This window comes from Strongyloides ratti (assembly GCF_001040885.1).
Source record: "Strongyloides ratti genome assembly S_ratti_ED321, chromosome : 2".
Taxonomy (NCBI): Eukaryota; Metazoa; Nematoda; class Chromadorea; order Rhabditida; family Strongyloididae; genus Strongyloides; species Strongyloides ratti.
The window spans coordinates 9,616,538-9,633,667 of NC_037308.1; the positions used below are offsets into that span (position 1 = coordinate 9,616,538).

The following is a 17,130-nucleotide window of genomic DNA, read 5'->3' on the forward strand; positions in this document are numbered from 1 at the left end:
ACATAAGAAATTATTTTGTTTTTTTATTTATTATGTGAGAATTCAAAATATTGTATCTGTAAAAAAAAAAAATATTTAATGAATTATATATATATATATTTTTTTTATGACTTAAAGAAAAAAAAATTTATTTATAAAAATTATAATTGTTATGATTAATATATATTAATTGGCTTACAATTCTATTAAAAAAAAATTAAATTAATTTTCTTCCTTATTGTATTTTCCTAATATTTTTCTTAAATTTTTATTCATATAATATGGTTTATCAATACTTCCATCATTTATTTCACAATCTTGAAGAAAACACATAAATATTGTATTAACACCAACTTCATAAATATCAAAAAATAAATCAGCTATAAAGTAAGTTCCAATAACAACTATAATAACAGGTGTAAAATAATAATTTAAATAAAATTTTGGTAAATTTTCTATAGGCCAATTTCCAGAAAAATACTGAAATGATACAAATCCTAAACATATAGTAATAGAAAGTTTTCCTATAAAAAGTAATATTGAGGTAACACGATTAACTACAACTACGCGTATTATATTTCTTGCAAGTAATGAAAATGCATCTTTTGCTGATGTCCAAAATGGTTTACCATATATTGCCATCTATAAAATTTTTTTTTATTAATATTTTTTTTTTAAATAAACCTACCAAAATAAAAGCATTTTTGTTAAGAAATTTTAAAAAATTTTCTAATAACCAAAAAAATATTTTCATACATCTAAATAAAAATCTTAGTATAAAATTTTCAGCTCCTTTTAAACGACTATGTATCCATTCAAGTATAACTTTAATAAATTTTACAATAGCTATAAGTAATGACCCAATAGCTAAAGAACCAATATGAAAACGAATAGTTCTAAAAATTGAATTACAAAGTGGAAATAATGGTATATCTTTTTTTTTATTATATGCCCAGTAATATGATGCAAATACTCCTGCTAAAACCATATCATGAAATGATGATATAAAACATGTTAACCAAAAAAATCCAAATAAATTATATGCCTGCATTCCCATTACTATATTTTCATTTCTTGTAATATTTATATATTTACAGGTTAAATCTATTTCTTTACCAACATTACTACAATTACATTTTGGTCCATTTCCATAATCAGAAATATTATTTATTGAATTATTTAAAACTTGTCTACAATTAGGTTCACCAGAAGAAGTAATCCATAATGCTACTGTAGCCCATATACAAAAAATTCCTATATGTAAAATAAATGGAAAAATAGGAAATAATATTACTGATGTAACTTTTCCAATTGCTTTACTTGTCTCTTCTATTAATAATAATGCTAATCTAATTCTTTGTCGTACAATAATCATAATTAATGAAAATATTCCAAATATAATACTAATAGTAATTGCTATAACCATCCATGTTGTAGGCATTTTAAAATATAAATCTATATTTGGTTGAAATGAATAATCATCAATAGCTCCAATATCTTTTAAAATTTTATATCTATACCAACAATAACCACTACCAGTACCAAGAATAACAAAAACAATAAATATAGTTAACCATATAATCATTCCACCAATAATACGTAATATAATAATATATAAAAGAGAAATTATGGCACCAACTATTAAAAATACAATAATCTGCCACCATGTAACAGTAATATCAGAAATAATTTTTGCAACAATACCTTGATTTGATTTAACTTGATTCCATATATTTGTTGTATTAGCTAACTCCATATCTGATGGTACCTGTCCATTACCATTTCCAAGATTACTTATTAATTTATCTAAACTTCCATTAGATGATTGTAACTTTTCAACAGAATCAATAGCATTTACAAAAATTTGTGGTATACATCTTCCAAGCCATGGAACACTTTTAACAGTATATGCTGTACAATATCCCATTTGTACATATTGTTTTAATATATTAAATGATGTTATTTCATTTTTCATATTATCATCAACACAAATCATATCATTTAATTGTTTTTTTAATAATGTATTAGATCCTTGAAGTTCTAAATAACTAAAATATTTATTTGGACAATTCTCAACACATACTTGTTTAGTTGGACATCCAGATAAAAATGTAATCCATGATATACATTTTGTCAAATCAAAATATAATACATATGGTTTGTTTGAAAAATTATAAAAACCAGGTTTATCAACACCACATAATCTTCCATTAGAATCAGTTGGATGGATAACTCTATTAGGATCAGCCGTTTTTAAAGCTAAAAAAAAAATTAAAATTATTAAATATAATATTAAAGATAAACTAAACCTTCATATGATATAAAAATCCAACCACCAATAAATATTATTAGTAATATTAAAAAAAAGACATTTGTACATCTCCTATTATGTGAGGATAAAAAATTAGTAACTTCTAAAGATTTAAAATTTTTTCTTTTATTTTTTTCATTCAATAATATATTATCAATATCATTGTCATCACTTAATTCTTCACTAGTATTATTATTATAACAAGACATTTCAATATCAAAATGACATTGGTTGTTTGATAAAATTTTATTATTTTTATTCTTCAGTAGGTGTCTATTATCCATTTGATAAAGATCTAAGGGTCCTATGTCATGTTTATTTATAGCTACTAAGCGTCTTTTTTTATTTCTAGGTGTATTAAGATGTATAAAAGGTTTCGATAAATTTATTTGTACTAAATTTTTATTGAATAAATATTTGTCTGATGAAATGGTAGAAATAAGAGGACAACTTTTATTAGTTAAATGCGCATCACTGGTTGTGGGAACACTTTCAGACGTCATACTCCACACTTCTTGATTATAAAAATAACAATAATAATATATTTTTCTTTAAAATATAAAAAAATAATATAGTTATTTTTCTTAGTATTTATATTTTGTTATGTAATTTGCATACAAACTTCAATAGATTTTGAAAATAACAAAACATAAATAAGATACATTAAAATTAGTAAAGCTTCTTTACGTCAAAATATGACATTTAAAATGTTTTTTTTTTTTTTTTAATACACGATATATTTATAATAATAAAAAGAAGAAAAGAAATAGATATATGATATAATATATATAAATATAGAATGTAATAAAAATTTAAATATTATTTTTTTTTTGATATTTTAAAAATAAAAACAAACCTTTTTACACTATTCATAAAATTTCTTCTAGGTAATGCGCCATCATCTAGAAAAAAAAAAAAAGGTAACCAATTATAATAAAAACTTTAATTAATTAAATAAAATTTTACTAATCAATTAATATAATATATAAAGTAATGAATAATAAAAAAATTTTTTTATTTAACATACCTTTATTTATACTTTCAATGTTCACTTTGGTCATACCTACATTAGATGGAATGTTAAAAGTAAATGTATCTTTTACAAAATTATGAAGATCAAAAATTTAGTAATAAATTAATATAATATGTTTTGATTACATATAAGAATATACAATATTATTGATATAACATACATGTACTTTTTAGATTTAAACTAAAAGTAGATATTATTAACTTGTTATGAGAAAAGAGGTAAAATAATAGAGTGACCTCGAAATAAAAGTAACGACTTGTAAGATCATATTAAAATGACTACAAATAAAAAAAAAAAGTAATTTTTTAAATATCATACATTTGTATAACATTTTTCTGGTTTTTTTTTTAAAAAAAATTGAGTTGTAAATTATAATTTTTATAAAATATCTTAAAACTTTTTTTTAAAAAATATTTATTAATATTACTCACCTGTATTTAAAAAGTAAATAAACTAATATAGAGAAAATATAAATTCTTTTTATAGAATTACATGGAATAAATTGATTAAATATAATATTAATTATGTTCTTTATTATTTTAAAATATCTATGGATATTAAAAAAGAATTATCTTGCTTTAAATTATATTAAAATGTTAACTAATGTAGACTATTATATATGTATACAATATATTATAAATTAATAATTTAATATACAGACAAGTTTTATAACTTTATAATAAATTTTATACATAGAAGTAAATTAAAAAAAAAATTATAATGAAATGTCCTGAATTTCCATTGGAGCATTAAACTATTAATTGAATTAGCTAAAGACAATTAAAATAATCAAAAATGTAATTATTTTTTAAAATGAATACTTTTATAATTCAATATAATTTAAGAAATATTTTTAAAAAATAGATAGTTTGATAAAAATTTATTTTAAAAAAGAAAATATGACATAATAAAATGTTACATTTTTAATTATAAACAATATATGTAATCATTTTTTTTTCTTTATAATTTTATATAAAATATATAATATAAGCAATATAAAAATAAAAAGATGATAATAAGCATATATCATAAATTGTTTTCTTATTGGAAGACCTAATACTGTTTTATCAGCAACAATAAATGTTAACAAACTTTGGAGAACAAGAGAAAAAAATGTATTTACACCAAAGGTAAATCCTAGATTTGATGGATCTGTAGCCATTGATATTTCATATTGTGATACTGTTATCATTGCCTGATATATAACTCTATAAATTAAATATAGTGCATACATTACAAAAATTGATGTTGAATATGACATTATAAGTAGTGAAACAAAGCTTATTCCAGCAGCTAAGAAAATAGATACTAATGATAAATATTTTTTATAACTGATTATCCATTGAGTTATGAAGATTGTAATGATAGCTAAAAAAATTTATAATTATTTAAAGAAAAAAAAAATTAAAATTAATTAGAAAAAAATAACATACATAGTAAGGGACAAATTGCTTCAATAAGACCATTATAATTAGATTTTGATGTGGAGTAGTCTGTTGCAGATGCCCATAAAGGTTGTATATAATTACCAATCTGAAAATTTCCACATGTTGATAGAATCCACCACAAAGACCAAACATAAATTGATTGATTATTAAATAGTTGTTTAGTTGATTTCCATATTGATTTTATTTTAAATAGAGCATAATCTTTATATGATTCAATATATATATCTTTATTAGTTTTTTCAATTTCAATACGTAACTTCTTCCAGTCAATATTTGGAAGAAATATAACAAAAATAAATGCTAGTATTAAACTTCCTAGTGAGGTATAATTTAAAATACTATATCCAGATGAGTTATTTTGAATAATTAATTGAGCAAAAAAATAACTAACACATTTACCAAAATTTAATGAAACTCTTGATCCAATTGTAAGTTTTCTATAATATTTTTCATCATAATATGCATAGATATATGAGAAGTAGGCAATTTCAGTTGCTGTGGCACCTCCATAAAATATTTGCATCAATACTTGTGATGCTACAGATTTTTCAAAAATAATAAGAGCCCATGTAACAATAAAACATATACTTTCTAGTGCAAGTACTACTTTGTATAATAATACATCAGTAAAAAAAAATACTGGTATCAAAAAAATCATATAACTATATGTTGACCATGGATATATCTATATAAGAATTTGATTTAAAAAAAATATATATAATAAAAACAAATTAATAAACAAACTTTATTATTTAAATCACTATCAGATAAATTTTGTACATGTATTTCATAATCATATAAATATGGTTCTGTTGGTCTAAATTCTTTTAAAAAACCATAACTTGTTAAAAGAAAAGCCGTAATAATATACCATTTCATTATTAAAATAAATCAAATATTGTAAAATAAATTATTTATTAATACATTTAAATTGTACTATAATATCAGTTATATAAGATAACAATAATGTCAAGCATACAAATAAATAAACTAAAAGAAAAAGATAACGATAAAATTAAATGATAATCCAAGAATTATTCGCTTTTATCAATCTATAATCATTAATCACTTTCAATTTTTTTTCACAAACTTCTATACTTTGACAAATAATCTGTCCCATTGTTCTAGCTACACGTTTTCGACAATTTTCTAACTCCAAACCTATATAATGTATATTAGTTAACCAACCATTGTTTGTAAAATTTAACTTCTTAAATCTATTTTTAAAATTTTTATCCCATTGTTGTGATTTTCTTTTTAATATTGTACTTTTAACTTGTTTTGTATTATAAGTATAGTAATCTTTATATCTACGTAAATGAAATATAAAAGCTGATGATGATGGTATTAAAGTAAATGAGTATTTCTTATTAGTTAATGGATTAAATTCAAGAGATCTAATCAAATGAATTTGATATGATATTACACGTTCTGGGCGATAAATATTTTTTTGATATAATGGTCTTTCAAATACATCAACATCCATTATTAAATTTGAAAATACTGAAAAATTAATATTTTTTGGATTACCAATACCCCAATTCATTGGAAGGTATCCTCTACGTGATTGAAAAGAAAATAAAGCAGAATTTGGATATTTTTTTGATTCTTTTTCTAAAAATGATATTAAATTTCCATTTTCAATATTTTTACTAACATATATAATTTCATCAAGATCAGTTGAGATAACATATTTTATATTATTTCTTGCTCTTTGCATACAATCATAAATTGCCAATTGAGCCTCCAAACGATATATTTTTGTGTTAGGATTTAATTGATTATCATCATTATTATAAGGTAATTTTGACCAATCAATTAATTCAATATCTATATTTAATTTTAATTTATATGCATTAATTATTTCAAAAATTTTATCAAAAGTACTTTGATAATATATATAAAATTTTGTTACACCTTCAAGTATCCAATTTTCAAAAAATCGTATTATTGTAGGGTAATCAAAATATAAATATATTGGTTGAACACATATTCCAAGTATATGTTTATATAAAATTTTTCCATTATTATTCATATCTATTCTTGAATCAATCAATGGAACTTCAATATCACTCATTTTTAAAATATCTTTTGTTATAAATATTTTTTTATTATTTTTCAAATGAAATAATAAATTATTATTATAAATTTCACCAATATATCCAATTGTTGTACATAAATTTAGTCCTTTTTCAATACAAGAACCAGATTGACAATATAATTTTATTTTATTATAATTTTTTGGTTCATTTGATACATTAGGTAATCTATAATACAATTGATTTTTATCTTCAATATTTTTTATAATACTTAATCGTATAGATTTGTTTGATATAATAAAAGCAGACTTTATATAAATATTGTAATGATAATTAGAAATATTTCTAAAATCTTCATTTATTTCTTGTTTTTTAAAATTTGATTTAAAGTATAATTTTGTTTGATTATAAAAATTTTCATTTTCAATTAATTGTTTAACTGAATTTTTTGATCTATGTGTAGGAGAAAAAAAATTAATATATTTGAAAAAATTACCTAACATTAATGATTCATTAATTTTAATATATTTGGTATACTTATATGATGTAAATTGATTTTTTCTTATATTGTAAATATTTAAAAATATTTCTTTAAGACATGACAAATAGGTGAATTTTATTTTTTCATCAAAATCAGAATGATTTTTTTTAAAATTACGTATTTCATTTATACATATTTGTAAGTAATATGATAAATTTAAGTTTGTTATATCATTTTTATCATTTGATATATTAATAAAAACTTCAATAATTAAATACCAAAAAGCAGAGTCAATATTAAGTAAATATTTGGAATTTGAATTAATTGTATAAAAATAATCTGCCAATTTAGCAATAAAAGTTACAGTAAATATTGTTGGCTTGAAAAACACTACATTATTTTCAAATTCTAATGTTTGAGGATTATTGAATAATTGTATATGAATATCTGGATTACTTGGTATGAATGATTCTAATTTAATATTATAATCAAGAACAATCATATTTTCATCTAAAATTAATACATAATCATATTTATTATAAAATAATGGTAATCTTAATATTTCACTTAAAATACAAAATTTTTTGAAATCAAAAATATAATGAGGACAATATTTTTTTGTTTCAAAATAACTTTCCTCAGAAATGATATTCAAATCATATCCATGTTTCATACTATAACTAAAAATGTTTTCTCTTGATAAATAAAATTTTTTATCATTAATATTTGTTGAATTTTGATAGATAACAAAAATACCAATCTTATAGTCATTTTTAATTAATAATATTTTTAAAAATCCATATGTAGTAATAAAATAATATAATATAAAAAAAAGTATTTTGTAAAAAAAAATTAATTTAATATATGAATATGTAAAACATAGAAAACGTTGAAATTTATTAAGTAAAAAAATATTTATAAAATATTTTCTACCCATTTAGAAAAGTTTACAAAAAAAAAACAAATAAATTTTAATTTTATCTTTCTACTTATTAATATAAAATTTTTTACATTTTTATACATTTAGACTATCTATAAAATTAGGGCAGAATAGTTTTTTAAAATAGTTATTAAAAGGTTAATTTTCAATATTATTTTATTATCTTACCTAAGAATCTAAAATGATACTTAAAAATATTTAATAAATTTTTTTATATTGATCATTAATTTCTTTATATAAACTTAAAAATTTAAAAAATATGTTGATCTAATTGTTGATAAGGGAATGACTATAATCAGAAATTGTATAAAAAATATGATAACTAATTGAATAATAGTATTAATCGCATAAAAAAATGTTATATTTAACTTGTGACACTATTGAAAAAATATATTTAAGATTTTTCAAATTATGAAGGAAAAAAATGAAAAATATTTTATTTTTTTTGAATTAGCTATCATAAAATTATTGTATAAAGACTTTTTCGTGATAACAATTATAAAATTTTTTCAAAGAAAATACTTAGTAAACTTTGAAGAAAGTCATTCAAGTTATCTCCGACATCGAAAGATTCTGATCTATATAAGCAAAAAAAAATTGTTGGATGTAGAAAATAACTAAGATATCATATTCATAATCCACCAGAAAATCAAATAAAATAAATATCGAAATGTATAAAAAAATTAATGAAATTGGCATAAATATTTTTTAATGAAGAAAAAGTGTAATAAAAAATTATGTTGATAAAATTCAAAAAATCTTTTAACATCCTTTACTTATACTTTTTAATTATTTTACATAAAACTTACCCTATTAATAATATTTTTTTTTACGTATGATTAAACTAAGAATAAACAATTTGGTTAAAGATGTAGTTATAATAACTAAGTGAAGTAAAGCATAATTTATAAAAATATTGAATATATTTAAAAATTATTCACATTCAATAAGATTATCATTTATTACTATTCATGAAATATTTTTAAAAAAAAATATATATAACATTATGTCAACTACTAATGTTAAAAAAATCAAAACTGTACCAAAAATAATTACAACACCAAGAAAAATTGTTACACCAAAAAAAATTAATACACCTAGAAAAATAATTAAGAAAAAAAATAATAATTTAAAAGGAATTAATCATACAGCAGAACAGGATTTATTTTTACAAAATCTTGAAAAATCAACTCAATCTTGTCAACAGGAGACATTTGAAGAAAAAGAAATACAAATTATTTATGATAAAGTTCATAAAGGTATATTTGATAATATACCAGCACCAACATCAAAAATTGTTAGAGTTTTTACTAGTAGTACTTTTACAGATACAAGTTTGGAAAGAAATATGTTAATGGAGGAAGTTTATCCTAATTTAAAAAAATATTGTCGTGAGATACATGGTCTTGAATTTCAGGTAGAATAAGTTTTTTTTTTTTATAAATTTAAAAAATATTTTAGGTTGTTGATATGAGATGGGGAATAAGAGATGAAGCAACAGATGATCATATGACAACAAAATTATGTATAAATGAGATAAAAAATTGTCAAAAAATTTCTTTAGGACCAAATTTTGTTGTATTTTTATGTCAAAAATATGGATATCGACCTATACCATCAGAAATATTATCAACAGAATTTGAAATATTAAAAAAAACATTAAAAGAAAGGCAAGAAGATGTATCAATATTAGATGTATGGTATATAGAAGATCTTAATGCTGTACCATCACATTTTACCCTTCAACCAATAAGTTCAATATTGGTAAATTTTAATAATAAACGTATACCAAAATTACAAGAACAAGATTCTAAAGCATGGTGGAATATAGAAGCAAAAATGCAATCATTACTTAGAAAAGGTGCAAGAATATGTTATGAAAGAGGAAATTTTAACTATGAAGAAATGCATAATTATTTTATGTCTGTTACAGAGAGAGAAGTAATTAATGGTATATTGAAGGCAGATAATCCTAATGATCATTGTCTTTGTTATATTAGAACAATAAAAAATATTAATATTTCATTACCAAATACTGCTTCAAAATTTATTGATATTATACATAATGAGGTAAATACTGAAGCACAAACATTATTAGCTTCATTAAGAGATGAACAAGTTACTGTAAAATTATCTACAAATAATATTAGAAGGAGTACTGTTGAATGGATTGGAAGAGAAGGTTTAGATACTAAATTTCATTCAGAATATTTAAAAGAATTTTGTGATGATTTTTATAGTAGAATAACGGGAATGGTAAAGAAGGCTGTTCAACTTCATTCTAAATATAAAAATCCTTTATTTGTTGAAATATTACAACATTTACATAATGGTTTATCAGATAGTTTAATGTTTTATGGAAGAGATGAAGAATTAGAAAATTCAAAAAAATATATTTTAAGTGATAATTGTTATCCATTAATATTTAAAGGTGATAATGGTTGTGGAAAGACATCTTTATTAGCAAAAATTGCAACAGAAATTAAAAATTGGTTTCAACCAACAAATAAAAAACCTATTATAATATTACGATTTTTGGGAACAAGTGCTTGTAGTTCAAGTATATCACCATTATTAACTTCTATTTGTGATCAAATTGCATATAATTATAATAAAAATCTTATTGGACAATCACCTACAGAACCATCAATTTTATTTCAACATTTTAAAAAAATGATGTCCTTAGCAACTAATGATTCTCCATTAATTTTTATTTTAGATTCTTTAGATTTATTATCAAAATTAGATGGTGCTCATGAATTATTATGGTTTCCAACATTTCTTCCATCAAATGTAAAATTAATTGTATCATTAAATAATGGACCAAGTATTATTGAAGAAAGTATTATGAGAATGGTAGAAATTGATTCACAGTATGTTAATGTTCCACCTTTAGGTGTAAAATTAGGTTTAAAAGTTATAGAAAAATGGTTAGAATCTATTGGAAGAACATTAACAAAAAGACAATGGGAAATTGTTCGTAATGCTTTACAATATTGTAGTCTTCCATTATTTGTAAAACTTATATATGCAACAATAGCAAGATGGAAAAGTCATTCAAGACCACAAGATACAACATTATTTAAATCGGTTCAAAGTAGTATTCATGCATTATTTGATCGTACAGAATCACAACATGGTAAATTATTAGTTTCACATGCTCTTTCATATATATCTGCTGCAAGGTCTGGTTTATCTGATTCTGAACTTGAAGATTTAATTTCACTTGATGATAAAGTTTTAGATGATATTTATCAATATCATTTACCACCTATTAGAAGAATACCACCATTATTATGGTCACGTATTCGTGCAGATTTACCTGGTTATTTAAGTGAAAGAGCAGCTGATGATATTATAGTACTAAATTGGTACCATGAACAATTTCGTTCCGCTGCTATGGAGCGTTATTTTAAAAATTTAAATCATTTACAACAAACTCATTCATCTATGGCTGACTACTTTCTTGGTATATATGGTGGTGGTGTCCAAAAAGCATTTCAATTTACAGATTTACAAAAACAAAGATTTGGTTTATTTGAAAAAGAAGGTTTAGCAGATAGAAAAGTACCCCTTCAACCAAATGTTTTTTATGATAAAGAAGGAAAAATAAAAAGATATAATAATAGAAAATTAAATGAACTTCCTTATCATTTATTAAAATCTTCAAGATTTCAAGATTTAATGAATATTTGTTTATTTAATTTTGATTTTCTTCAAGCAAAAGTTGCATCATTTCCCCTTCAGGCTGTTATAGCTGATTATGAAGATGCAATAACAAAATTTAAGGCTAATATTAATGAAGAAAATCGTGAATTAATAAGACAACTGGCACTTGTTGCTGATGCATTAAGATTGTCAGCTAGTTTAATTAGTAGACATCCATATATGTTGTCATTTGAATTATTAGGAAGATTATTACCATTAGTACCAAATAATCAATATATAAATAATTTACTTATTGGTTGTGATTTAGAATCAACAAAATTTAATTGTTTCCTTCCTGTTCATCATTCATTTCATTCACCTGGTGGACCATTAAAATATTCTCTTGAAGAACATCCTTTTGCTGTTTTTGGATTAGATATTATAACAAATAGGAAGATGCTTGTATCAGCATCTAATCAAATTATTGTATGGGATACTGAAACTGGAGATCTTGCAAGAACAATCAATCCAAATATTGAAGGTATTTTTTTTGGAATTTCTACCTCATATGATGGTAAATATATTGCTGCATATACAAATAATAATCAAGTGGTAATAATGGGTTTAATGACTGGTGAATATATAATTATTGAACCAGAAAAAATAAATAAACAAATGGATATATTAAAAATTCAATTTTATGGAACAGAACATAATAATTTATTAATATGGAATAATAGTCAATATCAAATACTTGATATTGATGGACATTGTTTAAAAATAAAACAAATTGAACGTTTTGATGATTGTAAACTTTTAAATATGTTTTATCAAAATGAACAAAATAATGCTTTTATTTTTTGGAGTGGAGATAAAGATGATTGGGAAATTAAACTTTGTTCAAAAATTAATAATAATAAAATTGAAGAATTTCAAATTACCTCAGCATTAGTTTTTTTTGATAATAAATTTACAAATGGTGCATGTTGTATACAAAAAGTTGATACAACTGATAAAAATTTTAATACAGATTGTGATTACATGATTGTATATATCAAATTATCTAATGATAATAATAAATATATAATTGATGGTGTTATTGAAGATAATTTAGAAGATCGACCAAATGATATAGTTTATTGGTCTAGACCAAATAAAAAAGTTAATGGTATGCAACTAGATTGGATTTGTATTATAATGATCGATGGATTTATTTTACATCAAAAATATTTTGATAAGTCAAATGTTTATTTAAAATTGCCATCAGGTATACGAAATATTCCCGTAAAACCAATGCACACAACATCTGTAATGACTTTTACATCAAATGATAGTATTTTTGTGGCTGCTGTAAGGAATTCATTATATGTATGGAAAATGGATACATCAACTTTAATAAGAACAATAGATGCTCATTTTGGAAGAATATTAAACTTAAAACAAATGATTGTACATTCACAAAATTTAATTATATCATCCTCACTTGATAGAACAATAAAAATTTGGAATATGGAAAATATTTTTGAAAAATCATTTTATATTTTTAATATGGATCAACCTGTTGAAAAAATTCATATTGCCTCACAAAAAGGTAATATTGCTATAGCACAAACTAGAAAATATGTTGGAGTTTGGGATATTAGAAATCATCGTTTTATAACATCATTAGTAACTAATCCAACTGGAGCAGTTGTTACACATTCTTTAATATCTAGTGATGGAAAAATTGTAGTTTCAATAGAAAATGATAATCTTCTTATTTGGGAAATGAAAACACAAAGTGTAAAAAATAGAACTCATGTAAATCAAGTATTTCAAATTTTATTTTTTTATTATGAAAGTATGATTGGAGTAATATCTAAACATCTAGATACATCAGAACAAAAAATTGCCAGAATTTTAGTATATAAAATTGATGATTTATCATTACATTATACCTATGAATGGAATTGTAGAAATTTTAAAAATGTTGTCATTTTTAAAGATGAAAAAAAATTTGCCTTAATAAGTTTATCAAAAGGTTATGATTTAATACAAATAGTTGATGTTTTTGAGGGTGTTGTAAAATCAAAATTTAAACCAAAATATACTAAAAAAATGCAAAGAGATATTGTTGTATATGATATAGAAACATTAAAATCAAATAATAATTTATTAATAGTTATGGAAAATGATTCAAAAGGAACAATTTGGAATTGGAAAACTAAAAAAATTATAAGGCTATTACCTCAATATTCTAATATTTCAACATTAGATGGTAAACTTGGTTTGTATGCTCCAAATAAGGGAAGTTTAGCTATTATTGATATGAAAACAGGTAATATATTAAGAACATTAATTGGAAATGTTCAAGAAGGTGTCAATGACATTTTTGCATGTTTTTCTTCATCAGGACAACATGTCCTTTATTATCATACTGGTCATAAAAATTTAAGATGTTACAGAGTATCTGATGGCAAATTAATTGGTATATTAAAACCTCATGCAAAGATTGTTGATATCAAGTCTGATATTAAAGGTGAACAAATTGTAATTGGTGGATTAGATGGATCTGTTTTAGTTGCTGTTATTTGTGATGATTTTGTTTATCCAGGAATTCGAAAAACATTAGTATCTCTACCAAGTAGAAAACATTTATTAAATCACCTAGGATTAACTGTAAGATATATTAAAAAAAATATATTAAAATAATTATTTATTATTTTAGGTTGAACCATCAAGTGATGATATATATCTTAATATATCTAATTTAGGTGCTTTATCAATAGCAGCTGCCAAATTTAAACGTGGTATATCAACACAAAAACATAAAGGATCAGCGGTATGTTCAATACAATAAAATAATTTAGAATTAAACATAAAACCTCAACATCAAGTGATAAAAATCTATCAAATACTTAACTCAATAATCTTTACACTAAATTATATCATCAAATAAAAAAGTTTAATGATAAATTAATACATTTTCAATCAACTTTTTCATAAAAATAAGCTTTTTAAAATATTTTTACATCAAAGTAAAGTATTATTATTATTTGTTATTTTATTTATAATATATTTTGAGTATAATTAAACATTTTTGATTGATACTTTAATATCTTAAAATATAAATGTGTTTTTTAAACTAATCTAAATATTTCTTTAAATTATTAAGATTATTAAAACAATATATTGTCAGTAAAGTCATCATAAAAGTTTTTTTAAAAAAAAAAGATAAGATTTAAATTAAAATTAATAAATATTTTATTATTAAAAATAAATAAACTTTTTTTGTCAATTTAAATGAAAATTTATAGTATCTCACTATTACACCACAAAATTAATTATTTTCAAAAGAATTATTTTTAAAATCTTAAATTTTCTTTTTTGAATTGAAAATATATAATAATGATTAATGATCAAGTACAACTTTTTAAATTAATAATAAATTAAATAGTAAGAAAAAAAAAATTATAATATAGTGTCATTTTATCTATTTTATATAAATATGTTAAAAGCAAAAAGTATTATTTATTACTTCTTTGACAAGAAATATATATATAATCCATAGTTAATATTAATGTTCTTTCAACATTTGATTAGTAATATTGAAGTTTAAAGAATTACTCATCAAAATATTTTTTTTTTAATGATTGTAATAAAAATTAAAATAAATATAATTTATGTATATTTTTATATATATTTATTTAATGTAATCAAATAATTTTATATATAAATTAAGTGCCAATCATTCTTTATCACATTTATTCTTTTTACTATTTTGCCTAACAAACATTTAATAATATTAGTATTAAAAATACTTTTATTTTATTTTTAATAAAAAAAATGGAACATAAAAGTGTTTATATTAACAAAATTTTATGTTATTTATTATTATTTTTATTATTATTAAATTTTATTGTCATTGGTGATAATTTTTTCGATGAGTTAAGTAAAGATTCATTAATAGAAGAAGGATCAGGAAGATATGATGTATGGTATTTTTAATTGCCTTCTTAATTATATCTCATATTTCAGAAAAAGATTAATTCTCGTTCTCTTAAAAATGAAATATATGGGAGTAGTGAAATTAAAAGGCTTCTGGCTAATCCAACTATCCAAAATAATGTTTCTGTTAAGGTATATTAATAATATATTAAGATATAAAAGATCAAAAGAAGTAATAATATATTTAATTTTTAGATCCAATTACTTAGAATAGATGAATCATTATCATCACAAAGAATTGAAATAACATTCTGGTTACATGAGGTATATAAATTTTTATTATTTGGAAAGAAATATATTCCACAATATGATTTTATTAATGATGAGAAAGATATATTTAATCAAAAATTTATAATTGAAGATAAAGATTTTCCTTTATCAAATGTTGTCATAAAAAATGCTTTATTTCTTAGGATTCATAGAAATCCAATGACTAATTCATTTTTTATGATCAATAAAAATGGTACATTATCAATACACACAAAAATGACAATAGATATCCCCTGTATTCATCTTACTTTTTCACATTCTGGTGTTAATCCTTTACAAATGTTATGTGCTAATTCAATATATGAACTACCTAATTTTGCTAATAATCAAAAAACTAATGATAAAGCTGTTTGCCAAATGGAAATTGGAAGTTTTATAAAAAATTCACCATATTTTAATATTTCATGGGATTCTGATCCAATACTTGATGGTACTGTTCCATGTAGTAATGAAAATTGGCCAAGATGCCTAGTTGATCAAATACATACATTTAAAGTTAAAGAACAATTTTTAAATGAAGATTTTGATCAATTAATTGCTTGCTTTTTATTAAATATACGCCGAGTTTATCATCATGTATAAATAAACAACAATAATAATATAATAAAAATGTATAGATAAAAAAAAATAAATAAATTATATAATCTTGTCTTTCTGGCTAAATATAAAATCATATCTGTTTTCAAATAGTTGATAGTTAATCATCTTCTCACTTATTGAGTATGTCACAAATCTGTTGAACAAAAGTTATAGATATATCTATTTCTGGCAGACATAAAAAAAAATAGAAATCTATTGTTCTCCACTTCATCATATCTTTAGTCAGTTTCATCCTTTAACAACATTGCGGCACATTTTTTTTTATCAAAAATGCAATTGTTCCACACTTAATCAAAAGTTTGCGCATCTGCTTGCTAATATACGAGAAATTAAACTATTTGTTGATAGTGACCAGCCGTTATATTATCTAACAATTTTTATTTTTACCGTAAGT

At 21.6% G+C, this 17,130-nt stretch overlaps 5 protein-coding genes across 5 annotated transcripts; 2 read left to right on the plus strand and 3 right to left on the minus strand.

Moving 5' to 3' along the window:
• Nucleotides 1-201: 201 nt before the first annotated feature.
• Nucleotides 202-3,351, minus strand: SRAE_2000305300 (CTL-like protein 2; the record flags this gene model as incomplete). Its single annotated transcript, XM_024654201.1, has 5 exons — nucleotides 202-621; nucleotides 668-2,238; nucleotides 2,289-2,362; nucleotides 3,147-3,192; nucleotides 3,318-3,351. 5 exons carry the CDS (start codon nucleotides 3,349-3,351, stop codon nucleotides 202-204), a joined length of 2,145 nt encoding a protein of 714 aa, XP_024507596.1.
• A 918-nt stretch (nucleotides 3,352-4,269) lies between these two features.
• Nucleotides 4,270-5,650, minus strand: SRAE_2000305400 (Reduced folate carrier family and Major facilitator superfamily domain, general substrate transporter-containing protein; the record flags this gene model as incomplete). The annotated part of the gene is made up of 3 exons (XM_024654202.1): nucleotides 4,270-4,691; nucleotides 4,757-5,456; nucleotides 5,516-5,650. The coding sequence occupies 3 exons, from the start codon at nucleotides 5,648-5,650 to the stop codon at nucleotides 4,270-4,272; spliced, it is 1,257 nt and encodes a 418-aa protein (XP_024507597.1).
• Nucleotides 5,651-5,786: 136 nt separating this feature from the next.
• SRAE_2000305500 (Domain of unknown function DUF23 domain-containing protein) lies at nucleotides 5,787-7,964 on the minus strand (the record flags this gene model as incomplete). The annotated part of the gene is made up of 1 exon (XM_024654203.1): nucleotides 5,787-7,964. The coding sequence occupies one exon, from the start codon at nucleotides 7,962-7,964 to the stop codon at nucleotides 5,787-5,789; it is 2,178 nt and encodes a 725-aa protein (XP_024507598.1).
• Nucleotides 7,965-9,237: 1,273 nt separating this feature from the next.
• SRAE_2000305600 (WD40 repeat and NACHT nucleoside triphosphatase domain and Quinoprotein amine dehydrogenase, beta chain-like domain and Quinonprotein alcohol dehydrogenase-like superfamily domain and WD40/YVTN repeat-like-containing domain and WD40-repeat-containing domain and P-loop containing nucleoside triphosphate hydrolase domain-containing protein) lies at nucleotides 9,238-14,718 on the plus strand (the record flags this gene model as incomplete). The annotated part of the gene is made up of 3 exons (XM_024654204.1): nucleotides 9,238-9,648; nucleotides 9,693-14,537; nucleotides 14,587-14,718. The coding sequence occupies 3 exons, from the start codon at nucleotides 9,238-9,240 to the stop codon at nucleotides 14,716-14,718; spliced, it is 5,388 nt and encodes a 1,795-aa protein (XP_024507599.1).
• Nucleotides 14,719-15,704: 986 nt separating this feature from the next.
• SRAE_2000305700 (Neurotransmitter-gated ion-channel ligand-binding domain-containing protein) lies at nucleotides 15,705-16,718 on the plus strand (the record flags this gene model as incomplete). The annotated part of the gene is made up of 3 exons (XM_024654205.1): nucleotides 15,705-15,851; nucleotides 15,897-15,998; nucleotides 16,062-16,718. 3 exons carry the CDS (start codon nucleotides 15,705-15,707, stop codon nucleotides 16,716-16,718), a joined length of 906 nt encoding a protein of 301 aa, XP_024507600.1.
• Between the last annotated feature and the right edge of the window lie 412 nt (nucleotides 16,719-17,130).